The 27,730-nt window shown below is 39.6% G+C and overlaps 1 protein-coding gene and 1 long non-coding RNA gene across 6 annotated transcripts in view; both read right to left on the bottom strand.

Moving 5' to 3' along the window:
* KIF2A (kinesin family member 2A) overlaps positions 1-27,730 on the bottom strand; it is a 107,151-nt gene that overhangs the window by 29,407 nt on the left and 50,014 nt on the right. For all 5 annotated transcript variants that reach the window (XM_019495957.2, XM_006263746.4, XM_006263745.4 and 2 more), the window contains 9 exons: positions 26,722-26,817; positions 25,951-26,005; positions 20,678-20,840; positions 10,434-10,524; positions 10,262-10,325; positions 9,678-9,769; positions 9,312-9,454; positions 8,354-8,558; positions 5,288-5,398 (listed from right to left, as the gene is read on the bottom strand). In XM_019495957.2, coding sequence (XP_019351502.1) covers positions 5,288-5,398; positions 8,354-8,558; positions 9,312-9,454; positions 9,678-9,769; positions 10,262-10,325; positions 10,434-10,524; positions 20,678-20,840; positions 25,951-26,005; positions 26,722-26,817 — 1,020 coding nt within the window. The remainder of the gene's footprint in view (positions 1-5,287; positions 5,399-8,353; positions 8,559-9,311; positions 9,455-9,677; positions 9,770-10,261; positions 10,326-10,433; positions 10,525-20,677; positions 20,841-25,950; positions 26,006-26,721; positions 26,818-27,730) is intronic.
* On the bottom strand, positions 12,352-20,669 carry LOC132249612 (uncharacterized). Its single transcript, XR_009461123.1, has 2 exons — positions 14,356-20,669; positions 12,352-14,069 (listed from the first exon to the last, which is right to left on the bottom strand). It is a non-coding gene; the product is annotated as an uncharacterized LOC132249612 (long non-coding RNA).

Below are 27,730 nucleotides of genomic sequence, written 5' to 3' on the forward strand. Positions count from 1 at the left end.
ATTCAGCTGCTCACTAGGCCCTGATTAGAATGGTGAGGTGTGTGCACACCCATGCTTGGATATATCTGTTCTGGCACAAATACGGGCACAACTTGTCCAGAGACAAATGCAACATCTGTTCCTAGCCTGGGATAACAAACCGCCTCCTGCTGCCAAATGATGTAGTTAGCCATGTGGCAGCACAAGCAGCTGATACAGTAGGGAGGCTTCAGAATGATTTTTTTTTCCAGGAATGGGAAGGTGTTAAAATTAGTCAACATTACATAGCGTGAAGTATGTTTTTACCTTTTCCCTCCAAAAAGAGAGAGAGTCATATGCAAAAGAGACCTTAAAAGCAGTCTCAAATTATGAAACTGAAATGTCAGACTCAGAGCTGCTCAAGGAACTTTCCATTAAGCCTTGCTCATGTGTGTAACTAAAGGTATCATGGCATCATCACAATCTCCCTTCCCCCCATTCCCAATTTATTCAGGGTGCAGTTGGGATACATAAGGGTTCAGTCTGGATACATGAAGAATTAAGACTGTGCATACAAGCTTAAATCAATCATTTCAAGGATTTGGATTCTGAACCTAATAAAAGTTGTTTGAATATTTGCAAGACAACTGCTACAAATACATTTTTGCACTCTATCTAAAAACCTGCAGCAAAATATATTCAATCAAACTTACACACATACATGCATACAGACAGAAAAGTTCAACAACTCGTCTTCAAACTGAGCAGCTGTATGAGAAAATTCAGAATAAAATGAGAGCTGAGAATAATGGCTTACAATGAAAGTTCCCTTGTTTCCAACTATGAGACAACTGTAGTTATGTAAGTGGACAAACATGAACAAAAAAACCCCACCCAAGTAGTCACATTTCTACTCCCTTTTGAAGGATTATTCTATAAGCCAATACTGAATGTAAAAGATCATAAATATTTCAAAAGGAAAGCAAACAACAAAATAACCAATCACAGATTGTTAGGATTCCAGTATTTTCAATGTACGTAAAGTAAAATAAAATCTTCTCATAGATGTTGCAAAAAAGTAAAATTAAGCAAAATGCAACCTCAGAAATGAAGAAAGCAATGCTGATATTTATTTAGAAAAGGGACCGTTTTATCTATTTTAGAAAGGGACCGTTTTGGTTAAAACTGCATGACCTTATTCAACAGCTTAGATTCTTGCATATATTAAGTTATCTATTATTTTCTTTATTTAAATAAGTTTTTGCTAATGTTACTGAAGCAGAGACAATAATGTACAGCAAAGTGTGCTGGCTACAAAACTGTAAAGCCAACTGCTTCTCATAGCTAGAAATCACTAATGATTGAGGACTTTAACTTGCAAATCTTTATTAACAGTCCTGATGCACCAACCAGAAAAAACACCATACAACTGCCTCCTCCCAAGCAGTAATATCAGATACTGATGCAAATACATATTTATCCCTTGCTCTGAACTTCTCTATGCTGTTTCTCCAGTCACTCAACCTCCAAACAGGCCACCTGATGGCCTTTTACACCAATTCTAAATTTATTTTTATTAGCATAAGATCATACATTCATGTGATCAATTGTCCTCTGTGGCCATAAAGCAAGGGCAGACAACATATGGCCCGTGGGCTGGGTCCAGTCCACCAGGGGATTTCATCCAGCCCATGGGTGGGTGCCTATCAATTTGCTGCACTTGGCCCCACCCCAGGCTGCTCCTGCTTTGCTCACATGGGGCCGAGCCCCACTCACTCCCACAGAGGCAACGCATGCTGCCCTCCCACCCTCTCCTGCAGGACTACCCTGACCTTGGCCCCAGGTAGGGAAGTGGCGGTTGGCAGGGAAACGGCAGCAGCAACGGACAGGGAAACTGGTGGTAGTGATGAATGCGCAGAAAGGTAGGTATGCGGCAGGGGAAGGGAGGCAGCGGGGGTGGGAGGAGTGGTGGTGGCAGCAGGCAGGAATGCGGGGCCCATGCTGTTGGAGACCCAGGGTGGAGCAGCAGGAGCAAGAAGCCTGGGCCAGCGTCCACCTGGCTCCATCACGCAGGGCTCACATGCAGTTCCCAGGTTCCCTGCCTGAGCCGCATGCCTCTGGGCGAGCCCTGCATGATGAAGCCAGAAGCCTGGCCCCACTCACTGTTACACACAGGTCATGGGGAACAGCAAGGAACGGTGAGCTCTGCGCTATGGAACCAGGTCGGCTCCACCCCTCTCCCTGCTGCCCGGGCTGAGCCCCTTGACCTGCACCACCAGCTTCATCGCACAGAGTTCCCCACGGTAACACAGGGCTCAGGAATATGAACCTACCCACCCACACGCATACAAATATGCCCACATACACCCACAGCCTCCCAGAAACCCCATAACTACCTCCCACCACACACAATGCAAGAGTAAGACTTCATTTTGAGCTATTATGCAATCACCTCTATGTACACTACACAAACACACACAATTCAGGACAAAAATATTTTTTGAAATAAAATTAAAACATCATATTATAGATGGTTATATTTTTTTAGTCTATAATTTGGGTTTTTTTCAGTTCCAAGATGGCAAACACCCTTCCAAAAATGAGTTCTTCCAGGGACAAGAGGAAGGACTTCTGGTCCCAAGATGGCAGCCAGGGCACCTGTCAAGGGGAGGGGCTACCCTCGCAGCCCTAAACAGCTCACCAAAACTCATTAAGTGGCCCTCCATCTGAAATAATTGCCCATACCTGCCACAGAGTAAAAGATAAATATAGGGCTTTAATTGTAACAAGGGAGATTTAAGGTTACTGTAACAGAGCACCATCTCCATGGGTAGCCATAAAGCCCTAGGAGACAAAAAAAATTACTTTTACCCTGCTCTGCAGACAGTCTGTCCTTCTCACCTGCTATGTCCTGATGTTAATTGCCATTAAAATACAGGAGGCTGTCCTGGTCTCATCTTAAAGACCACTAGATGTTTGTGGTCAGTGCCTTATCAGCAAAATGCATTACTTTGTTCCACCCCTACACCATGCCCCAAGCCTTCCAGGTGTCATCCTCATCTATGTTTTCTCATTACACACAGAGCCCCACTCTGAGCCCTCAGACCCCTTGGTTTCTCACTCAGTCCTTCCCTGGGCTCCCAGGCCCCTCAGTCTCTCACTTGGTCCCTAGACCCTTTGGTCTCACTCTTTCCTGGCCTCTTGCTGGACTTCTGGACTCATTTGGTCTCCCTTTTCCTGGCCTCTCTGGACCCTTCTATTCCCACTTCTTACTAGCCCTTCTCTGGGCTTCTGGACCCTTCTAGTCCCACTAAAACCTTCTTCCTGTGTTTTTAAAATTGGGGTGTGCTCCCCTAGCCTTTCCCCACAAAGGTGTAGCCCTCAAGGCAGTGGAAGCTGGGGTTTTAGGCCACCCCATACTCACCATTCCCTGGGGTTTGACACCAGTGGTACTTTCTAGGGAAGGGGTGGGCTTTTGGCAAGAGGGCCACTTAATGACTTTTGGTGAGCTGTCATGGGCTGCAATGGTAGCCCTGCCCCTTGACAGGTGTCCCACCCCCTGGTCACCTTCTTGGGACCTGAAGTCCCAACCCCTAACCCCTTACCTTTGTCACTGAAAGTCCCTCCCTTCGCCCCCAAAAGTACTCTTTTGCAGGGGAGGGAGTTTGCCATCTTAGAACTGAAAAGAAAAATCATATACTAAAAGTCAAACATCTATTATAAAGTATTTTAACTTTATTTAAAAAAAATATTTTGCCCTGATTTTTCTGGGTTTGCATAGTGTATATAAAGGTGACAGCATAATAGCTCAAAAATAAAGTCTTACTCTTGTATATTGTGTGGGTAGAGTGTGTGGGGGTGGTAGGGGAGGTTGTGGGGTTAGTGGAGGAGTATAGCTGCGTGTGGCAGGGAGGGTGTGGTTGGGGAATGGGTGGTTGTGCATGGTGGGATGTGTATGTGGGTGGCTGTGTGAGTTGGGGTGTAGATCTGTTGGGGGTGAGGGTATATATGTGGAGGGGTTGTGGGGGGATGTGGGCAGGGTATGGATGTATGGGGTTTGTGGAGTGTGAGGGAGGGTGGGGGGGGTGTAGAGTCCTCCCGCCCCCCCGACATGGCGCACAATCCCAGTCAGCGGTGGCAGCAGCAGCAGGTGGTCAGCCCTTGGGGTGTTTGTGGCTCACTCAGGCCCCCTGGCCCTGGCCCCACTAGGGCAAATTAGACTCCCCCCAGTCTCAGCAGTGGTCTTTTCCAACCTTTCACCCCCCTTTCGGTCCTGCACAACTTCAGGCCAGCGGTCTCCAGCAATGGTCCCCTCTGGACTTACTTGCACCCCACATCAGGTCCCCAAACTTAGCCCAACTCTGGAAGCCTCCCTTGGTCCCCCACACTCAGCCTTTCCCCAGGCCTCAGTCTTACACACAGCCCATCCTGGGGCTCTGGATCCCCCATTCACTGGGTCCCCAAGAAGCTCCTCCACCCCTTTAGTGCCTTCCCAAACCTCCAAACTGCTGCAGGCTGCACTCTCCTTGCTGGCTTCCAGAGCTACCGCAATCCTGCTCAGTAAATGTCTCCTCAGCAGCTCCCCATATTCTTACTTACTCCAGGCCTCGGTTTATACATAGTCTAAGTTCCACCCTATTCCTGGATCAGATGACTCCACAAATCAGCTGGCCACACCAGCAGGCTGCTTCTCCGACACAGTCCCTAATTGCCTTCCTACTGCACCTTCAGCCCACCTCAGCTATAGCCTGTCTGCTCTTAAAGTAGCAGGAACTCCAAGCATCCTGCTACAGTTACATATTGGGAAATGTTTTCCAACTATGAACATAGTTAAATACTGGAACAGAATGTCTAGAGAGTTTATGAAATTTCTGTCTAATCTTTATTTAAAAACTTCTAATGACAAACAGTTGTCTAGGATGATTTAAACAGGGATGATCCTGCCTTGAGTAGGGGGTTTAACTAGATGACCTGGTTCAGCTCCCTTCCACCTCCCTCCTCCCCCCACCCTTTTTTTTTTTAAATGATTCTATGCATTTGTCCAATTTAAAACAGACTTTCGCAAATTCTGCTAAGAATTACTCATCCAATGAAACATCTGGAAAATACACACGGTCCCTCTGCCAACCCAACAAACACAAGCAAAACCACACAGAACAGGAAGAAGTCAATCTGAATTACCCTGTTGAAAGATAATCTTCACTTGTCATGAATCATTCTGGATCCAAAGCTTAATATACCCTACATATACCAACTCTAACTATAATATCCTGAATAGATGCATTCATAACAGCAACAGAAATAATTCCCTAAAAGTAAATTAACTTACCATACAGGTACGGGAATTTTCTCCTATGAATGAATCTCTTAGCACCTGAGTAAGTTTGCTTGCTCTGAATGGAGTATGAGGTTTGTTTCGGCCTAAGGCTCTGATGCACTCCTGAAAGAATAAGCAAATCAACATTTATTCAGCTCATGACCAAGACAAAAAAAACCCTATTTTGACAGACATGTAAGTTATATACAGGTGTTATGAGCATTGGGTATGTTGCTCTTCTATAAGCCACTAGGAATCACAACACTTAACAGATGATGCCTCAAGCCCCAAAGAAATCCAGTTATAGCAGTTGGTCATACCTAGAAAGTATCATCTTAAGAACTCTCACGGTGACACAGAACAGAAGCTAAGGAGTGCAGCATGGTGCATTCTGTCTAATTCTTAAAATGGTTGAGGCATTTCTAGTAAGGCTGTTCCAGGAAAAAACAGACTTGTTAAGGGGAAAGAACAACAGATTTTTCTACAAATCAATGTTAAAATGCATTTAAGGTCCCCTCTACAGGTTGCATTTATGCCACAATGAATATGTTAATTATGGCATAAATGAGAAGGGTGCCCATGCACCCAATTTAAGGTGCCATTAAATGGCAAACCAACCATAAAATTGTTCTACACGTATAATATGGCTGAGTTGTATGGCATCATAAACTGAAAGTGTGTATGAGCCTACAATCAGTGTGGTTGGGCTGACAATTGGCTGATTGTCAGTTTGGGCAGGGGACCACACTGGGGTCTGAAATCAGCCTCAGTACTGTCCCCATTGGGTGAACAATCAGCTGATTGTCAGCTTGGGCCAGGGACCACACTAGGGTCTGGAACTGGTCCCAAGGAGGTCCCTGCAAGGCCAACAATCAGCTGAATAAGTTACATACACTGCAGTTTGAACCAATATATACAATGTACATCCACTTGCAGTTTGGGTCAAGAACTTTAACACATTAATTAGAATCTATTTCAGCTGACTGCCAGCCCCAACAGAGACCGCACTGGGGTCATTTCCGGACCCTGGTGCAGTCCCTGGCCAAACTGATGGTTGGCCACAGTCCTAGACCTGTGGGCATCCAGCTTTCAAATTGCCAATGCAAGTTATGATCCTGGGCTCCATCTGCACTGACAAGCAGGACGTGATTGGAATCTAATTCCCAATCCCAAAATTGAGCCTCTTACCATGCATGTGGAGCATGGCAGGAGCCACAATTGTTGGGATCAGGGATTAGATCTCATGGTGCATTTACATGAATGTCCACCAGGGACCTAAGTGCAAGTAGTCCAGGGGTAGGCAAAATGTGGCCTGCCAGGCCATTCTATCTGGCCCGCAGGGCCCCTAAAAAATTTAGAAAATTAATATTTATCTGCCCCTGGCTGCCTGTCATGCGGCCCTTGATGGCTTGCCAAAACTCAGTAAGTGTCCCCCTGCCCAAAATAATTGCCCGCCCCTGGTGTAGTCAGTTTCTCTGATGGCAATTTAATTTTAATTAGGATTCTTCAATTTATTAATTATTTGTGCACCTAATGATAAACAGACAGTAAAATCACACTTATTCAATTTTGAAGAGGATGGGGCAAAGACACTGCCAGTTTTTGTATAGAAAATGTCACGACTTACTTTTAGCCATACTATCCAGCAAAAAGGGCAAAAAAGCAACAACTCCATTTCCTTTAAGACATTAGAAAATAAATTATGGTTCCCAGAAAAAAGACACTGTTCAGACATTTAAAAGCCGAGGCTGACAATAGCACGTGACTTGCAGATCTGTACAAGAGCACTACAGACTTTTCTTCACAAAATAAACTTAATTGGAAATAGATTACAATTAAAATGTCAAAGTTTTTGACTCAAACTACAATATTCGGGGAAACTGATAAAAGAGGACTAGTTTGATCTGAGACAGAGAAGTGTCAGAGTTTTAAAACACCGTACAGTTATTTAGAAATTCTGAAGCTCTTCCTTTGTTGTTTTCTCTATATAATTAATGGAATTCAAGAGAGACAACCAGTAGCACATTACTATAATTAGAGAGACAAACAAAATGAAATTGAACTCAAAATGTGTAGATATTGTTTCCTGAATCCTAGCTATTTCTGAAACATCAAATAAACAAATAAAAACAGATTTTACTAATTACATTTGAGAATGAATGATACAAACAATATGATATTGCTGATGTTATTTATTTTGATACTAAATGCACCATAAATCTCAATTTTGATGCATCCTTCAATTTTGTGCTGCCTCTGTATTTTCAGCATGCTGTAGACTATTGTAACAATATTACCTCCTGGGGCTTTTGTCAGGAGAAAACACCTCATGTAATTATGTGTGCATATCAGGGTTGAAAGGATAGGAAAGATGACCACCGTTTTGAAGCGAAACAATGGATAACATGGCTTTATGCATGCAAAACACTGGCTTTGGTCAGAAAAGCAGTTCTTTAAAGAAGGAAACCTAGGAGCAGACTCCTGGTGACAGAGATTCAAAAGCACCATTTCCCCCAAACGGCAGACTAAATGATTTGCTTGCTTCAGATCACAATTTCTGCATGCAAAAAGTGCAAACACATGAGTCACGTATTTATTTGAAAGCACCAGAAATAGAGGATTACTATATATACTAGCTAAAGTACTGCCATATTCAAGTAACGCATTTTAATTTAGCCCTTTAGCTCTTGTTTAGCATTTTTTCTTTTATTCTTCTGCAAGTTGTTGAACTTACTTGCAGATAGAAGTGACACTGATTTATATGCATGGTAAAAAAACCAATACACAGGCCAACATTTCAAAACCTGAATGTCTAAAGTTAGACACATAAATGCCACAAAATCATTTATACTACACCACCATATTGTACATGATGTCTGTAGCAAGTTTCAATTGGTTAACTGCTAAGTGTTCTCTTAGGCATTTAGAAGAACAATTTGCCAAAATGTTATATGCCATATCATTTTGACCAGTAAGTTGTTGATTTCTGCCTGTATAAAAACTCATTTTATTAGAGGTTTTTCTTATATGAAGAAGAGTTCTACCTGTTCAAATGCAATTGAAGGCAATTTTACTTACCTTGAGCGCTAAAAGGCTCTTGTTAATTTCTGCACCTTCCAGTCGCGTTTGCCTATCCGCACTTGAAGTATCTGCTCCTCTTTCATTTCCAGCCAGATCAATCAAAGAAAATTTACCATGTAGTTTGCCTTTCCTTCTGAGGATAATCTGAAATACTGCATGGCTCCGAGATGAATGTGCATTTGCAGAAGTCTGACCAGATGTTCTTTAATAATAAAGGGAGGTAGGAGGGGAAGAAGAATTTAAATATTATTTAGCATACATGAAGGACCATTCACATTAAGTATATTATTCTCAGGGAATAACAGATTCAGGACAGTGACCTGTATCTTCTTTTATGCATTGTTAGTGTCAGCATATTGCTAATTTTGAGTTCTGAAGTGCCTACAATGATCTATAAACTGTATAATATATATAAATTTCCCCATCTTTTTATACAGGAGAGAGAACAGTATTCAAATGTCATCTTCCACACAACCTCATAAACCACACATCACGTTTCATTTAAACTCCATCTTAGAAGCAATACTTTTACCCACTAAGAGACCAACCATTAATGCAAAAGACTATTTTTAAAAACAAAGTGTGGACTTTAACAAATTAAAATATTTATAGTATGGAAGCTGTGTCACATAATATAAATGTATACTGGCTTTAAAACTAAAGAATCTGGCAGTATTCCAGAAAATTAATAATGTGAAGTTAAAACAGTAAGCTGATTACATAAATACATACAACTCATACCCCACAAAAAAATCAGTTTTTGGTTCCTCGTGGCAGATGCATACAAGCTAAAACAAGAAGTAAGCAAAATTCCCACAACAGCCAATGTCCTCACGGAAAAAAACTGCACTCGAGTAGAAAGCTAAGGCTTTGAATAAACAAAGACAACCACTTGTAATAAAATTACAGTTTTCTAGAGTTTATTGTGAAAAATCAAATTAAAAACAGCATATACCTGCAGCTGTTGCCTATTTCAATAAGCTTTAAAACATCTTCAACACATTTGACCTCCCGTTCCTGCAATCCCACAACCTGGACTTGCTGTTTACCATCCTCCAACACTCTTAATTTGGTCTTTCTGTTCAACAAGTCAAAAACCTGGGAAGAAACATATACAGAGTTATAGCAAGGAATTTTTAGAAGATATTTATATATTCTAATTTTGTTTGAAAAACAGGCAGAAAGTCCAACCAGACATGATTAGAAGACAGATGCTAAGTCCATATGAAATGAAATTTTAATATAGAGAAAATTCTGTTCTGTTTACAACCATTTATCTTTACAGAGTGTATTCTCTCTCAAATCAAATACTTGCACTTACCTTACCGCTGTAAATCTCAAAAAACGTTGCATATACTTGAAGTTCTAACTTCTTATAATTTGGTTTCTTTAGCATTAAAAAGACATCCCGAGCTGTGAATAAATTTTCAAATACAAAAATCCAGTTATGTGTTTTCATCTAGTGGAGACCCATTGAACACACAATTGTCTGTCTTATGTATTACAGCTATACTTGGTAGGACCAGAATCAGAGTCAATCAGGCTTTCATTATAAGCCCATCTTTTTTAAAAGTCAGCTTATCTACCATAATAATAATTTATTTTGCAGTGAAAACTAGAAAACTTTTCTGAAATACAGAATAGCCCATAAATCTGAAGCTCAACTCTGCAGTTATCTGTATTCTCAAGTACACATTTGTATTCTCATATTTGTATTTCTTTGATATATCACTATATGCTAAACTCAAACTTTACATGTTTAAAAGCTTTCTTTGATGCCGACGCCTCTCTATCATATTGTAATATATATGGGTACTTATATTCATTACAATGTATACCTCAGGAGTACAAAAATCTAGCATTTTCTACAATTTTACAGAAAAGTGCAGAGGACTACTTACTTACCAGCAAGTGCATAAATTCCTTTAGAACAATCTTGGTTCTTTCCTGAAAAGTCACCACCCATAGTCTAAGTAAAGAAAAGAAACATAAAAAGCAAAACCACAATGTGTATAAACTAATCTGATTAAAATAATAATATTGTGATACTGTTATTAAGTTTAAAAGAAATGCTTACATGGGTTTTTCCGCTGCCAGTTTGTCCATATGCAAAACATGTGGCCATGCCCCTTTCAAATATGGTCTCCACTAATGGTCGAGCTGTAAACCTTAACAAAAAAATCCCCCCAAAAAACAAGTTTTCATCATCTGTAGCCACATTAAAAGTTAGTAAGTTCAACAAATTCAGAATTGTAAATACAGTATTTTTTGCTCATCACAAGTTCATTTTCCTTCTAACCATTTTCTGAATCTCTGTTCTCAAAGTTGTTTTTAGAATTTTTTTCAGACAGAAAAAAACTATTTAAATCAAAGGAAACAGCTTTATTTAAGCATACTATAATTTCTGGAAAACTATTCAGTTCAAGATGCAACAAGAGAGACTTAGGTTTTCTGTCTTCAAACTAGTATTTGGACAGAAATTTTAGAAGGGAGAAGACTCTGCAAGCTCCTCAACCCACTAAGGACCTCTGCAACTCACTAGCAGGCATTTCTGAGACCAACAGACATACCATAATATATGACTATCTTTGTGTTTTGCAATCTCTTCTATAACAAATCAGACACAAGACCACAGCACTATTCCCATCATCAGAAGAAATTTAAGAATAGCTGTAGATGAAAATTAAACATTTACAGTGGAATTGACTTTCAGGAAAAGAAAAGTTACTATTAAGTGAGTATTAAAGATAGAGATAGTCATCTGCCCTCAAATACAAGTACAAAGATTTTTTAGGAATAAGTTAAGGAAACAGAACTGTTCTAGAGATGCCCTATATGTTTTGGAGATGTCATGGAAATTCTGAAGTCATAGGGAAAAAAACCTGTTTTTTCCCATGGACGGGGAGGAAACGGGGAATGGAAATTTTGGGGAGAATTGAAATACATGCAATATTTATTTTCATATCTATCTACATTTACTCTACTATTGTACATACATAAAATATATTATGTATAACTTAATTAGCACACAAAATTGTAATGCTTGGTATATTTATGAAATTTGAAATATAAATACCTTATTATTATTTGAATAAAAAACTAAGACATTTAAAATAATTATTTGTAATTATTGTTACAAATGGAGCTGCAAGTTGCTAAGGTACTTAAGCATATCTTAGTTTTTGCCAGTTCATGAGAACTAGGAAAAAATAAAAGTTGAAAATAGAAACCATCAGCATTGTAGTACAAAAGGAAGTCTCTATTATCAGAGACTTGAAAGGCAAGCCATATGAGGAACAGCTGAGGGACTTGGGCCTCTTCAGCCTAAAAAAAGAGAAGGCTGAGAGAGGACTTGGTAGCAGCTTACATCAGGGGAATACACCAAGGACTTGGTGAACAACTGTTCACCAGGGCACCCTTGCGTAAAATCAGGAATAATGGCCTGGAAGACCATTTCAGGCTTAACACTAGGAAAAACTTCTTCACAGTCAGGGCGTCCAGACTGTGGAATAAGCTCCCTCCAGAGGTGGTGCAATCACCTATCCTGGAAATCTTCAAGAGGAGACAGGCAGTCACCACACTGGGGTCACCTGACCCCAGTTGTCTTTCTTGCTTAGTGCGGGGGGCTGGACCCAATGATCTTGGAAAGTCCCTTCCAATCTAAGAATCTATAAATTATCTGGATTTAAAAAGTCTCCTCCATAGGTCTCCTCCAAGTCAGCACTCTCCAGAAACAGAAGAAACTCATATTTTTTGAAAAAGTGCTCAGAAAAAAACATCCCTTTAAGGCTGGAGACAAAATTCAGCACGTGAAAAACTCATGTGTCATTTAAACAATCAAATATATTGCTGAAAATATCAGCATTGCAAGTTTCATTATCTAATCAGAGTCACGCAGTTTCTCAAAGATCAATATTTTCTGAATCTGAAACTTCATTTTTATCTCCATGAACTTTGGAAACCTGAAGGTTTGCATAGATTGAAACAAGCATCTCTACTCTTTCACATGTTAGTTTATTTCTGGATTTGGTGTGCATATTTCCAAACAGATCAGTTTCTTTCACATGCTGCAGAAGATGGAGAAATCTGAAGCCATCGAGAAGCAAGTGGAGTCAGAGGCTGTGTTGTACAAAGGCCACCATGTTGCAGGAGGAATATGCTTGGTAGAGTCCCAGATTGCACTCCTGGACCAAATACCTGATCACGTTCTGTATTCTGCAACATCTGAAAGTACCTTGCCAACATCGAGTCCTAAGTGTGTTGCTTGTTTTGTAATCCAGTCAAATGCAGCAGCAATGCTATTATCACTAACATTTCTACCTTTGAATCTTGGATCCCAAACATTTGCAGCAGCATGAACTGGCTGGCAACAAAATTCCTCCCGCCTGTGAATGAAGTTGTTCATTTTTCCTTCTTCCATACTTTTAAGTGGAGATATACTTACATGGTCAAATACTGTCGATTATATCTGGGCCACTAGGTAAGCAATGTCTGACAAAAAGATACTGTCTGATTCAAATGCTGCAGCTGGACCCAGAAGACATCCTCAAGTACAGTGTTCCTTACACTTCAGACTACTTTAAAATCTTCAGTTATCACTGTTTCTTGAAGAGCTTCTTTGTTTTTTAGTAAACTTTCAAATGAGATCTCCACTCCACCCCATCTAGTTTTACTACAAAATTTGAGCATCACCATTTTATTCTTCCCATTCTTTCCTTCCTGCTTCTTCTTAAAGATTGCAGCTACAATGCGAGTAGATTTTACATATTTTATCATTTCTATTGCTCTATTATAGATCTTTTGCAATGCGTCCAACTTCATAAAATCATTAAGCAGCAAATTTAGGCCATAGGAAGCACACCCTATTGCAGTAATATGTGGATATTTGTCCATTATGATTTCCTGTGCTGCTTTCATATTACTTGCACTGCCAGTCAGCAAAGCAAATACTTTACCACTCCCAATCTTCTATAGGACTTCACATATTTTATTACTGATATACTCTGCAGTATGTCTGTTCTCTCCTGTTTCAATGCTTTTATAAAAAACTGGTTGAGGTGTTATTACAAAGTTTATGATTCCTTCTCCCCGTACATTTATCCAGCCATCAGTAAGTACTGCAAGACAGAGTGCTTCATTGATTTTTTCATGCACAGACTGCATTACTCTGACTCCAGAAAAGGCTTGCTCAAAGAATGTCTGCTGGGTGAATGGTACGATGGTCTTTATGATTTAAATGCTGCCTGGCAAGGTGCATTTTCAATGATTGATACTGGCGTCCCAGAAGCATACATTGCTCTTGCAAGAACTTGGTCATTTTTTTCTTGCTCTTCAGGTGTCATCTCATCTAGAAATGAAGTTATTGGGAGTCTTTTGGATACAGCTAGTTGAGATATCTGTTTACCTAATGGTGTTGACTGGACAACACTTTGTAATGCTGATGTTACAGAAGAACCAGGAGGACTACCAGATCGAGAATGTTTCCAAGTGCTACTTCCACTGTTATCCTGATCTACCTTACTCACTGATGAAGGGTATTTTTATGTCTGCAGGACACTTCATATATGCAAGGATATGTTTGGTCATCTTGGTAGCATTTGGAAATGCATATTTAATTTGATAGTATTTGCAAAACACAGAGGGGGTTTCAGAATGACTGGTAGTTGTAGTGTTGAAATGCTTCCATATGTTAGAAGATGGTTGCACCATGTTGCTGAGGGAAAAAAAAGAAGAAATACGTAATTTAGTAGTTAGTTACATATATAAATACAAAGCTAGAGCATGTGAAAAATGTAGTAATTGATGGAGTTCCCCAGTAAGATCACTGTAAACAACCCCTTCCCTCAGACCTCATCTCACTACTAAGTTAAGGGTAGAGGGTGATTTGCTCAGAAAGCATCAGATTGATACAAACTCCATTATGAATAACAAATTAAGAAAATATACTAACTGAAAATACAGTTTAACATACTGAACTCAAAATAAATTGAAACTCTTACCTTTCAATAAATAAGAAGTCTGCTTTCTGCTGCTGTGTGTTGCTAGATGCAGTTTGTTAGGTACTTCTCTGGATCTCGGGGTCATGGGGTCCAGGAGGCAGCAGGTTCCATTCCACCACCAAAATCTTTAGGTTTCTTTTTCCTCTGAGGCTTTGCTACCCACAATAGGACTTTAGCAGTAAGCTGTTTGTTTCCCTGTAGTAGGGAACTCCAGTGTCCACTCCCAGTCCTTTGAGGGGAGAGGTGACCAGGTTGAGGGGCCTAGTCAGGACTCAGGAGGAAAACAGATTACTCTACTTCAACCAAATTCTAGATCAAAGGTCATAGGAAGGAAGGCTGCAGGCAGTGCAGAAATATACAAGCAAAGGTGGCCCTGGATCCTTCCTTCCTCTTACTGTGCAGATGACAGTTCCCTTTCAGGGAAGAAATGCATCTTGGATTTGAGAGCTGTGTCATGTCTACCATGTAAAGGAATTGTAATACTCTAATACTGTAGACTGTCTTACATAAAAAAATCTTCATACTATATAGTTATTAGAAATAATTTTGAGGGAGTAAAGGGAAGATATAATAAACAATATTTGAAAAAAACTTTTCTTAAAAAGAATTTCATTCACCGCTCTAAAAGAACATATTTCATAAGAGGTTTGTTTGTTTGTTTTAAGTTTTTCCCAAAATTTCCAATTTTTCCATTGGAAAAAAAGCAGAAGTCCTTGGAAAAGAACAGGGAAGGAAAAAAAAACAAAACAGTTTTCTAAATTTTTCAGGTTTTTTTCCCCAGGCCTTCACATCTCTAACACTGACCTCCTACAGAAAACAGGCCACAGGTCTCTCTGAATTAATTCCTGTACCAAATAGCCTACTGTTCCCCATTGCTAAACTTACAAAAACAAAAGATGCAACTCTCCACCTTCTCAACTGGGCATAAAATTCATCTTTAACTAGGGCCAGGGAAAAATTCTTGTAAAACTCTTGTAAACAAAACAGAAAGTATCATCATGCCACTTTATAAATCTATGGTGCATCCACACGTCCAACACTGTGCGCCCCACACCTCAAAAAGGATATAAAAGAACTAGAGAAGGGCAACAAGGATGATTAGTGATATGGAAGCGCTTCTATACAAGAAGAGACTGAAGAGGCTAGGCCTATTCAGTTTAGAAAAGAAATGTTTGAGAGGGAACATGATAACGATTTACAAAATAATGGCAAAGAGAAAGCAAATAGGGATGTGTTTATTTACTCTCTCAATACAAGAATTAGGATTTATAAAATGAGACTAGCAGGTAGGAAGTTTAAAACTAACAAAAGGATGGTTCTTTTTCACACAGCATGTAATTAAAGTGTGGAACTCACTGCCAGGTGTTGTGGAAGCTGACATTTAGCTAGATTCAAAAAGGGATTAGACAAATTCTTGGAGGAAAGGGACATCAGCAGCTACTGAGTATGGGAGTTAGAGATACAGCCTCTGAATCAGAACTTCCTAGACCTTAAATGCTACAACTACAAGCAAGAGAGGCACAGAGGGAAAAACCCTGCTCATACCCAGTTCACTGTCCCTTTCATCATCCATTCTCTGCCACTGTGTGACACAAGACACTGAGGAAGATGGACCTATGGTCTTGTAGCAGAAAGCCCCTTTTCCTCTTGCCTACAGTTGCTCTCCCCTCTTTGGATATATTTCTCTTTTTCTACCTTTTCTTCCTTCCTCTCTCTTTCACTTTAAGATAAGGAACTGTGTTTTAAAATTTGTATGTGTGCATTTTGTATCTCCCCTTGTAGTTTGGTATTTTCATCTATTTGTGTGCCATGGCATTTGTAGCTTATATTTTATACTCCTCACCTTTCAACTTTCAACTGAATGTATTTAGTTTCATAAATAAGTTATACATTGTAACAATGTTAACAAGGCAGGAATCAAACTGCCCTTCTCTGTATCAGGCTGGCCCCTGAAAGAGTAAGTGAATCAGCGATTGAATGTGTAACGTGATAGCAGACAGCAATTAACACCTGGGAAACTGCAGATCAACCAACAGAAGAACTCAATAGAAGACAATGTAACAACCTGGAAATCTCTAAACATCACTGATCAAGGGCTACAAGCCCTGGCCTGAGTTAATCAATGCCGGGGACCAACTTTTGGGCTCAATATCTCCAGATCGACCGCTCCCAGAGCCCTATTCAAAATTCATCAACGGACTCCCAAACCTGCACGTACATGTGGACGACCTCTAGGGCTGAAAGATGCCATCCAGTAGCCACTGGGGGGGAATCCCACGAGGGTCAACAACCCCTGGATTGGGCAAACCTGAAAACTGGGGAGTCGCCAAAGTCTGCCAAGGACAGATAAAAAGCAGTGAAAAGTGACCCTCAGTGGCACCCTCTTGATCTCCAACTTGACCAGCACCTGACCTGTTGAGCCAGAAGGACCAGCTGGCGACCCCCTTCTGGAAGATAACACCACGCTGAAAGAAGCCTCAACAACAGACTCCAGCGCCTGTGGGATAGGTATACCTGACTCTTGTAGCTTGCTACTGTGTGTGTGTGTGTGTGTGTGTGTGTGTGTGTGTGTGCGCGCGCGCGCACGGGGACCAGCCCCAAGGTTTATGATTTAACTCATTACAGTGTTTCAATCCGCCTAATAAACTAGAATTTTAAGGATCCTGAGTTGGACATTTGTAGCCAACAGTCTGACCCAGGAAACAGCAATTCTTACGTTCTTCCCATCTTTGATGCAGTAATACACAACTGGCTAGCCACATTATTGGAAGCTTTCACTTTCCTCTGAAGAAGGTGGCATTAGGAACTTCTGCATGAAGAATGCTGAAATAGATGCATCTTTGGTTAAATCCTTTAAGACTCCAAGATTAACTAAATCTAGAAGATGGTCAGCCAAAAAATACTGGATCTATAGAGGCATCAAAGAGTTCACACACATTGTTGAAACAGGAAAAGCCATTTGATCTCAGAGTATAATTTGCTATCTTTCATTCTTATTGGATAAAATACATTAAAACTAAAACTATTCCTTCACTCCCGGCTGCTTCAGGCTTGTTACAATTTTTTGCCATTCTTCACGAAAACTGCTAAAGCAAAGGGAAGCCTGACAGAGGCCCTGTGATAACTTCCTTGTTTCTCTCCTTTCTTGCAGATTCTTTACACTGCCTATCAGATGTTATTGTGCCTCATGTTGCATTTTAGGGATGGCCAAGAACAAGATTCCACTCCACAAAAAACTGAGGATTTACAATCTCTTTCTGTTCCACCCTGACAACAAAAGTTTTGTTAATATTGGTACATTTCTGGAAAAAGTGTCCATTTTTTTGAATCAACACTTTCCGAACAAAGTATTCCAAAAAATCCAAATCAATTCAAGTCTTCATCCTTTTTTTCCTGAAACGCTTATTCCTTTTATGTTTTCCCATGGTACTATAAAGGGACATTTACTTGAGGTTGGACGTCAGAGCATTTAATATTGAAAATGCATTAAAAAATTAAAATGCTAACCCAAGAACAAAAATGTGAACCACCTATTTATCTGGGTTTGAAAATAGGTACGTTGCATTAATTGTATCCATCTTAATACAAAGCAAAAATACAACAATATCTACGTAATATTTAATACAACATTGGCAGTTCAACAACTAAAAAATGCCAATGTTATTCCTAAAACGCAATCATGGGCCTTTCAGAAATATAAAGAACGGTCTTCCCTGAAAATTCAGAAGAAATGTCATTTTTAAAAATGAATGCATTTTTTATTAAAGAAAAAATTATAATTTTGGCATGACTGCCATCAATTCAGAAAAATATTATAGCAACACTATTTAATCAAAAACTATAGGATTATGCAGAATAGCCAAGCATCCCTGAGAAAACCTTTCAGTGTAAAAAAATAATATGCAGTTTTACAGTCCTGAATTATAAAACCTGTTTATTTATTCTGACATTAGTGAAGTGCGAGGAGTACATGAGGACACCTATCCTGTTTCAAATTGTTCTTCAATGGGAGGAATATGACATGGATTTTCCTTCAATAAAAGTAGAAGAAGAATCATTGTTTATGAAAGGAAAAAGGAAACCTCTATTAGAATAGAGAGCTGAGATTTGTTTTTCAGTTCAAACACATACCTCTTCCAGCAGGTTTTATTAACCTTTTCTGAAAGAGGCTATGCAGAAGGGTCTGAATATACAAACTTTAATATTAACTGTATTCCAAAATACCTTTTAGAGTTAAACAGTACAGTTACAAAAAGAGAAATAACAGCAAGAAAAACTGAAGTTAAAGAGATGCAGATATAAGGGAAAAAAGATCATTAAAATGGAGGCAAAAAGCACATACTGCCATTCAGAAGGCTCTCAAAGAGGAGGACTGGAGCAGGACAAAAAGGCTAACACTGGACAATGAGAGGAAAAGGCAAAGGAATAAGAGGAAGAAACATGCAAGGATACAGACTGACTCCAGCGTACATCAAGAAACCACTTTTAAAATACAAAGGGCATGTTTCCCTTTACTGGCTCTGCCTTCTTTGAATCACAAACATAAGCTCTTTATCAAGGTCCTTTTAGGATATATCCTCATCCTAATTTTCATCTTCTGTTCAATTTCAAAATGTCAACTCCCTATACCAATCAACTCACAATGCCAGCTTCTATCATCCACTTATACATTAAAAACAAGAATGAAGAAGTTCTCTCTACTGCTGCCCATTAAGCATGGGAAGTACTTCCATAAACATGCACAAAACCACCTATCCCTCCCCCATCACATTCCTTTTGAACAATTTCACCTGCAGGAAACCTAACAATGATTAGGCCACTTGGGTACCAAGCCAACTGCCCAGAAGGTTAATCAGTGTCGTTTCCAAGTTAGTCTATAATATATATTGCATGTCATGTAGCAACACCTCAGCTAGGTCAGGTACTAGAATCAAATTTAGCTGGGGTAGTACAAAAGAATTACAGCAAAATAAAATGTGCATTATTCCACAAGTAACTATGGACCTGAAACTCAGAAGAACACTGATGAAAAGAAGGATCTGATGGTCCTCCAAAGCTGTACCTTTTTCAACACAACAAATTAGCCCAGGCATAGCACAGTGCTGTTGCAGCTAGGTTGCTTCTAGTACCCAAGCCAATTCTCCACATTATACTGAAGCGCAGACATGCTCTCCATCTCTTTGTATACCCCCTGCTGTTCTATCTGTATCCATCTGTCCTCCTCTTTCACCCTATACAATAGCGTTAATAATCCAGGATAAATAATGTCATTCTGGATAATCAAACACCACAGTAGAGAAGAGCACTAAAAACTATACCCAATTGCTATACAGGAAATATTTTTTAAAAGAACATGAAATAAATATATGGTTCTATGTACTGCAGTAAGTTTACATAATGAAAATTACTGTATAGTAACTCATGTTAAGAAGTGCAAGACCAAGATTACTGGCTACAACCGAATGGAGTCAAGGTGAAGTCCATGTACATCGCCAGACATGTAACTTTCATTACACTGGTGGAACCAATATAACCACATTTTTTGGTTAATATAAAAACCTTGCAGGTAATCGATTACCAAATAATCAACTTCTGTACTTAGATGTCAGCTCTTTGGGGAATGCCCTTTTGTTCTCTGTTTCCACAGCACTTAGAACAATGAGATGCTGATTCATAATTAAGGGGCCCAGGAGTTATGACAGGTCTATTATTAAGATACTGATTTCTTCTGTAGTATTTATAATCTTTTAATACTAATTTCAGTGGACCTTGAAGTTAACAGAAAGCTGCCAGAGTTGTATGAAGACAAAACAAGGAGCAATGATCTGAAGTTGCAGGAAGGGAAGTTTATGTTAGATATTAGGAAAAAACTCTCATCACGAAGGTAGTAAAATACTGGAACAGGTTACCCAGAGAGGTTGTGGAATCTCCATCCTTGGAGGGTTTTAAGACCTAGCTAGACAAAGCCTTGGCTGGGATGCTACAGTTGGGGATGGTCCTGCTCTGAGCAGGGGGTTGGACTAGATGGCCTCGTCAGGTCCTTTCCAACCTTAATTTTCTATAATTCTAAGACAAGGTTGACAAGAAATGTAGCAATGTTCTGTACATGCTAGCATCTAGAAAGCTGAGATAAATGTACAAATAAAGAATTCAGAATAAAACTGAGTTAAACCAAAGATTAATTGACAAATCAATGCAAGTGGCAACACTTAAGTTTCAAGACAGAAGGAGTGAAGTCTATAGCCAATGTAAGCCTACAGGTAGTCACAGCAGAAAAAAACAATAAAAAAACTTCACAAGGAATATTTACTTATACACTTACCTGTAAACCATTTCATTAGGAGCTGTGTCATCAAAGGCATAGTCAAAGCGAAATGTTTGGTTTTCTAGGTACCTTGTTAAATCCACCTTTTGTTTCGGTTCATGTACCATCACAACATCTTTACTAGGAATTGTTATTACATCAAGGTCTTTCATTACCGTTTCTGTTAAGTAAATGAAATAGATATAACTATCAGTGAATATTAACTTTTACACCATTTGGTCATTTACATTCTCAAACTGCCCAAGGTACCAAAACTTTTCCAAGTAACATGAATCTAGGCTCCTGAGGCCTATATTATGATTTGTTAGTGCATAATTCCACCTGAAATCCTACAGATTGTACAAATTACTCAAAACAACAGTTTCTGTTCCCCTTTCTAGTACCACTTAAAAGAATGAAGGTTTCATAATTCACAGTTTCCTGTTTATATCCTATAATGGTTTTTCTAAAATGATGGAGTTAATATAGATTATATTTTATCATATACTCAAAGATTATGACACTGTTTTATCTTTTTCTTTTAGATAGAAGTCTGTTTGATACATAATCTTTTCAGTTAGACAACTACAATATAATATTTGACTTGTCATTCAAAGTTATAAACAACTTAAAATTACCTAAAAAGAATTAAAACCACCAGTGCTTAAGTCTTTAATACTACATCAGTAATACATGAATATTTTTTAAAAAAATCTAATATTCACACCCTATGCACTGTACAGTCTCATTTAGACTCAGTCTAGGAGCCAAATTCTAAGTCAGGAAAACACAAAAGATCCTTAAAATGTTATTCCTCTAAAATGAACTCCCTTTCTAAAATTATTTTATGTAAAGAAAAGGGTACAGAACTCAAAGGATGTTGGTTATCTCTTCAAATTAATCATTTATGCCTGGATTTGATTTCTTTATGGATTTCACAGGTAATATTTACTACACATCTTTGCAGTTTCTTGTTAATTGTACGAGATAGGAATCAGCAAAACATGCATGTAGAACCCAAAGATCTAAAAAATGAACAAAAATAAAGATATTTTATATGTATAGTCAAGTGCATTAATTGTTGCTTACTTGCTTTTCTACATAAAAATATAGAAGGTACACAATTTAAGAATCAGATTTATTTTTAATATAATAAGACGACAAACTTTACATTCAGTACTTATGACTTGATCTTTGGCAATCAGTTTCTAATGGCACAGGTATGAAGCAGCAACACAAATCCACGTTACTGTGCAATTACCTGGTTTCCAACTACAATACTACAAGATATGTTGTGCAGTAATTGTGGAACCAAACCATAAGGTTACTTCTAAACAGTCTACACCAGCGGTGCCCAACCTTTTGGCCATATAGGCTGTTTTTAATTATGTTGGAGGCACTACAGCAATCATACACTCTGAAGGAGATCCAGCAGGACTGTTCTGCTAGTTACACTAGCAATCCTAAACCGTAAAAGCTTTCTTCTGCTGGTATCTACAGAAGGAATTTTGCCAGCAAAGCTATATTAATTATCGCGCAGGATCTTTTCATATCCCTACCTGGCAAAAACATGCCCACAGAACTTTACAACAGAGGCAAGGCTCAAGTTACCCAAAAACTGTTTGCTTCTAAAACAATTATCCAAGGGTATCTTAAGTTCTTTTATGATAGTTGTAAATATATAAACATCACTCAAACTTTCAAATTACTCACAAGTCTAAACATTTTAGGGCTCAGTTATCAGACAATGCCGAGTTATTGGGACACCCACAAAGTTTCATAAGAATACAATTTAAGTCTTACACAGGCAAAGTTTTACAGTGGTTTAAAGCAGATGACCAATACAGCTCATAAGGCATGCATGTGGAAAAACGTGCACATGTGTGGAGTAAGTAACCTTTACATTCTTGAATGCAAAAATTATTCCTTTGTTAATTCACAACAGATTTCTTTTTTCCCCTTCAAGGCAGCACACACTAATACCTTCAGGTCTATTTATTCTCTGACTAAAGATTAGGGCAGTTGAAGTCTCATTCCTTTTAAACCTCCAAAATAAAGCAGGCATGTTTTCAGCTGTTATGAAAAGCACACATTTTGCTATTTCCATAATATCATTTATTGTATGAATTGCTCTTTAGTCCTTTACCAGATGCAAAAAATTAGCAGCCATTCTCGTTTGCAATGAAATTACTTTTAACTTGATAGCAACCACTGAACCAGAAGGTAGTTGCAACTTGAACCAAGTGATTCTGTTCTGAACCCTAAGTCATATCTCATGATAGCTTGCTACCATGTGCTATTACTTTTTTTCCTCCAACTAAGTTCCAGCATAGTAAGTTATTACCTGTAACCCTCTCTCCAAATACATTCTCCACAAATGCACTGGATTTCTAGATCATACTCTATTAAAAATGTACAGAATGCTTAAATGAAAAACTGAACTGCTACCAAATATGTGCGCTGAATGCCCCTAACAAATAGGGCGTGGGAGGCAGCTTTAAAATTAACCACATTTTAGATGGTTTTATTGATCTGAAAACAGAGAGCAGACAGCAAAAAAACCCTCAAAAAAAATAACAGGAAATAAGAGGAAAAAAGTAATAAAGAAGAAACAGAAAAGGCCATGGAAGAAGAGCTTTCACTATCTAGACATATTTATTTTTTCTTCTCTGAAATTCTTTTCTTCGTTCTTGAAACTTTCCAGAATATGTAATTCTGTGACAATATTAGAATGTTAGAATGATACATTACAATCTGTGGTATTTGAGTTCAGAAAATTATGTTCTTTGAGATCTTCAGCCAACCCAGATATGACATAAGGGTTTAACAGAGGGAAAATGCTTTTCCAAATATAAATTAACTTATTTCAATTAGGGCTCAATAGTTGGGAACAAAGAGCTGGCTATTATATGAACATATTCCTCCACCTAATATAGAAGATCTTTATTAGAATATGGCTCTCTCCTTCCACTGTACAACTGGGGAGCTATTTTGACACACCTAGTCTTTCACACGTCATGCACAACTCTCCTCATTTGATATCCCATACAATATCACTTTCAACTCTAAAAAAACAAACAAAAAAGCAAACAAACAAACACACACACACACACACAAAAACTTTTTCTTCAACTTGGGTCACAACAACATTTATAACTCAGGGTATTACTATACCCACCACACATTAAAAAAATAAATAAGAGACATCCTATGCACATATACTCATATCTGTTATTAATACATCCTAGCCATTTAAACTTCAGATTATAAATTTTCCATGTTCACCATTATAAGAATGGATATTCTGAGTTAAAACTTTAACAATAACTTAAATTAACAGATTACAGATCACTTCAAGAAAATTTGAGATGAATTAGAGGACAAGCATAATCTTGTGGTTAAAGCAATGAAGTGATAGTCAAGATAATAAAAGTGCACTGCCCAGCTCAACTCAAAACTCCCCACGTTACCTTGGGAAAAAAAAATCACTCTCTCTCTCTCTCTCTCTCTCAGTCCCTATCTCTAAAATGGTGGCAACTGTACTTCATTTCTTTTACCCTTTACCCATATTGTCTATTTAAATTACAAGTTCTTGGAACAGTGGTTCTCAATCTTTGTGTACTCAAGACACCATTCACTGGATTCGAGGTACCTCTCCATAACTTTTCTGAATTGTGTGGCACCCAATTTCAGAATGTAATTTATGTATTATAGTGCTTACTTTCTTGCAGAGGCCAGACAGTAGGAGTTGGAGATCAGCCACGCAGGGAAAAGCCTGAGCCTGCATTTATCTCCTCATACCTCGCTTCTCTCTCTCCATACTTTCCAGCACCCTTTAAAGGATCTGGCAGCACGCCAGGGTGCCACAGTGATTCTTAACCACAGTGCTATCTTAGAGACAAGGACACAAGCTCTTGGTACATGTATGTACAGTGTCCAATACGGGGGTGGGCAAAATACAGCCCACAGGCCAGATCTGGCCCACAGCTGCCCCTGCAGCGGTCCACGTGGGGCCATGCTCTGTGTTGGACTCCCACTGACACCCACTGGCTCAGGCCCTGACCAATATGCAGCTTCTACCAGGTCTGTTCCCAGTGCAGCTGCAGCTGGGTGCTGCTCTGTGCCCTTCCCCCCACCTCCAGCAGCAGCTCCTACTTTTGATCTTGCCCCTGATGTGTCACGCCGTGCCCACTGTGCGAGCAGTTTCAGCCAGGTGGCTCCTACCCCAGCATGCAAGGCTCTGGCTTCAGCTCCCAGCTATCTTCCACTGAATCTGGATCTGAAGCCCTGTGCGCCTGCCAGAAGCAGCACAGCGCAGTGCAGCAGGAGCAAGAGGAGGAACTGCTGCTGGAGGCAGGGGGCATAGAACAGCACCTGACCTGCTGCAGCCATGCTGTAACAGCCCACCAGAAGCTGCTCCTGCTCCTGATGCACCATGCCATTCCAGGTGGGTGGGCGAGCTGGTGTCTCCTGCCCCAGCACCAGGGCTCCGGCTCAGCTCCCAGTTGCCCTAACAGAAGCTGGAGGTGGAGCCACATGTGCTGGGGCAGAAGCAGAAGCAGTTTCCAACAGGCTGTTCCCACGGCAGCTGCAGCCAGTCGGGAGCTGTTCTGTGCCCCCGCCTCCAGCAGCTGCTTCTCACTCCTGCTGCACTGCACTGCGCCACTCCTGTCATGTGTGAGGGGCTCCAGTTCTCACTCCTGGAGGAGGTGGGGCACAGAGCAACACCTAGCTGGGCTGTGGGTACCAGAGGAAGTGTGGTGCATGCAGGCTGCCCGGGCACAAGTGGGAAGGGCTTGGCCCCACATGAAGCGTCGCACTCCCCAGCGCAGCTTTGCTGTATGCGCTCTTCCTCCCCCCCACCACATCAGGCTCCCAGGACTGACCTAGCACCAAGCAACCCCCTCCCCACACACACTCCCCATATCCCAGAGGGCAGAGGCATGTGATCCTAGCCTCTCTCACCCCTTCCTCTCTACTCCTGAATACTGCTCCCACCTGCCCACAGCCCCATAGGGAGTTTAGGTGAATTGTTGGGGGCAATGGGAGAAGCGCTGACCCAGCCCACAACAGCTGATCAAAACTCCCTATGCGGTCCTGGGCCCTGATAAATTGCCCACCCCGGTCTAATAGAATATGGCTACAATTTTTATGGTACTACAAGAACAATTAGAGATACCAAATCCTATCACCTCTAAGAACTACTGTTTATGAAGAGAAATTCCTGCAAAAAAACCAACCCCCCCACCCAAAAAAACAACAACAAAAACCGAACACATGAATGGCCATACCTTTTTTATTGAGTGGCCGTTTTCGTACACAAACGCATATTCTGTGTTCATCAATCTAAAAAAGAAAACAACTGGTTAAATACTCATTTCAATTGTGGTATTTTTTATCCTCAAAAAGTTGATCAGTACAGCTATTACTTTGATTAATTACTGCCTTGTAAAAATGTTTTTTCCAATAAATAAATTCAGACGGTAGGGGTTTTGCATACACAATATCCAAAAAACCCTGTGACTCAACCCTATGTTCACTGTAACAAATGCTTAGGCTCTGATCTTGTAGACTGTCAACCACATCCCAGAGGGCACGGATTAACCTCTGCTTTTATTTGGGCAGATGCTCAAATGATACAAATTATCCATGGGAACTGAAACTCCTTGTTACCTTCCAAGGCTGGGACATAATCTTACTGACCTAAATTCTAGCTGAGTGTGTAAATTAGGTGCCTATCCTACTTTGGATCCTTTAAAGAAAACCAAGCGTACAAGTGATAACAGACCAATTATAATACATGCCTGTAGAGTTCTAACATTGTAATCCTATAAAATTTAATTATTCCTTTCAATGCAAGTTGCCTTCTACAAAAAACTGAACAATAAAACAAACAATAACTACATAATACAAAAGATTACTAGGCATGTGCTAAGCACCCACAACTAATAAATACAACAATGAATTTAAAAGATAAGCATAGATAGCACCAAATATAAGAAGTAAAAAAAAGCTGCAAATATATTTGTAATTTTATTAAACAACTCCTGAAATAAACTTACAGGATCTGCAGTTGTCAGTGGTCTATAATCCAAACTTCCCCTAAAATCTCTTATCATACACATAATTTCATAATTTGGATTTGAGGCATCAACATCCTATAAAAATGATGAAAAGTATTAGAAGATTCAGTTTTCCTGAACTCTGTAAATAGTTTCCAGAAAAGCTACAGAAAGAAGGCTGGAAGGATGCATTTACTGAAGTCTCCATATTTTTTACAAAATGATTTAGCCATATTTTGCATTAGTTAAACCACAGTGCTCACAGAATTTTTAATGTAGTTTAATGTTTTCTTTTTACTATACCATATGATTTATTTACTCAAGGAGCAAGTGGTATTTCCATAGGAAAAAGCAAAACAATCATTCTGTTTACTTTTAAAATTAATCTCTAAATTGGTAAGCAGTGGGAAATGTCCTTGATTAAGGTCTCAACATGAGATGAGACAAAATTAAATAGCAAATAACACATGATGTAATCTAAAAATTGTTAATTCCTACTTAAAATGGAAAACTTCTAGGTAGATCTATACAAAATGTATTACTGGCATGGTTTTCTCCCATCAATCAAAGAGATGCACAGTTCATTCTAGAAAAGTATTGTCCTAAATATTATTCTTAATATTTAACTCTTTAGTTTCACGAGCTGAAGATTTTTTATTAGACTGTTATGCAATTACAATTACATTTTAAAACAAATACCATATTTTATAGCATACAACACATACTTCTCCAGCATAAGTGGGGAAGCTTGACTGCTTAAGATGGCTGCCAGTTCTACATGACCCTGCAAGCCCAACAGGCAGTGTTAACCCTCTCAGACTAACCACTGTAGCTTGTGCCCAAATGGCAAGTGAGCTGTTGCATGGAGTCACTAGAACAGGGGAAGCAAAATATGGCCTGCCAGGCAATTTCATCTAGCCTACAGGAGCCCACCAACTAATTGTACCCTGTCCAGCCCATATGCCTCACTCCCACCCCTCCTGGCCTAGCAGCTTCCAGGTGGGGCTGT

Source organism: Alligator mississippiensis, chromosome 3, assembly GCF_030867095.1.
Source record: "Alligator mississippiensis isolate rAllMis1 chromosome 3, rAllMis1, whole genome shotgun sequence".
NCBI classification, from domain to species: domain Eukaryota; kingdom Metazoa; phylum Chordata; order Crocodylia; family Alligatoridae; genus Alligator; species Alligator mississippiensis.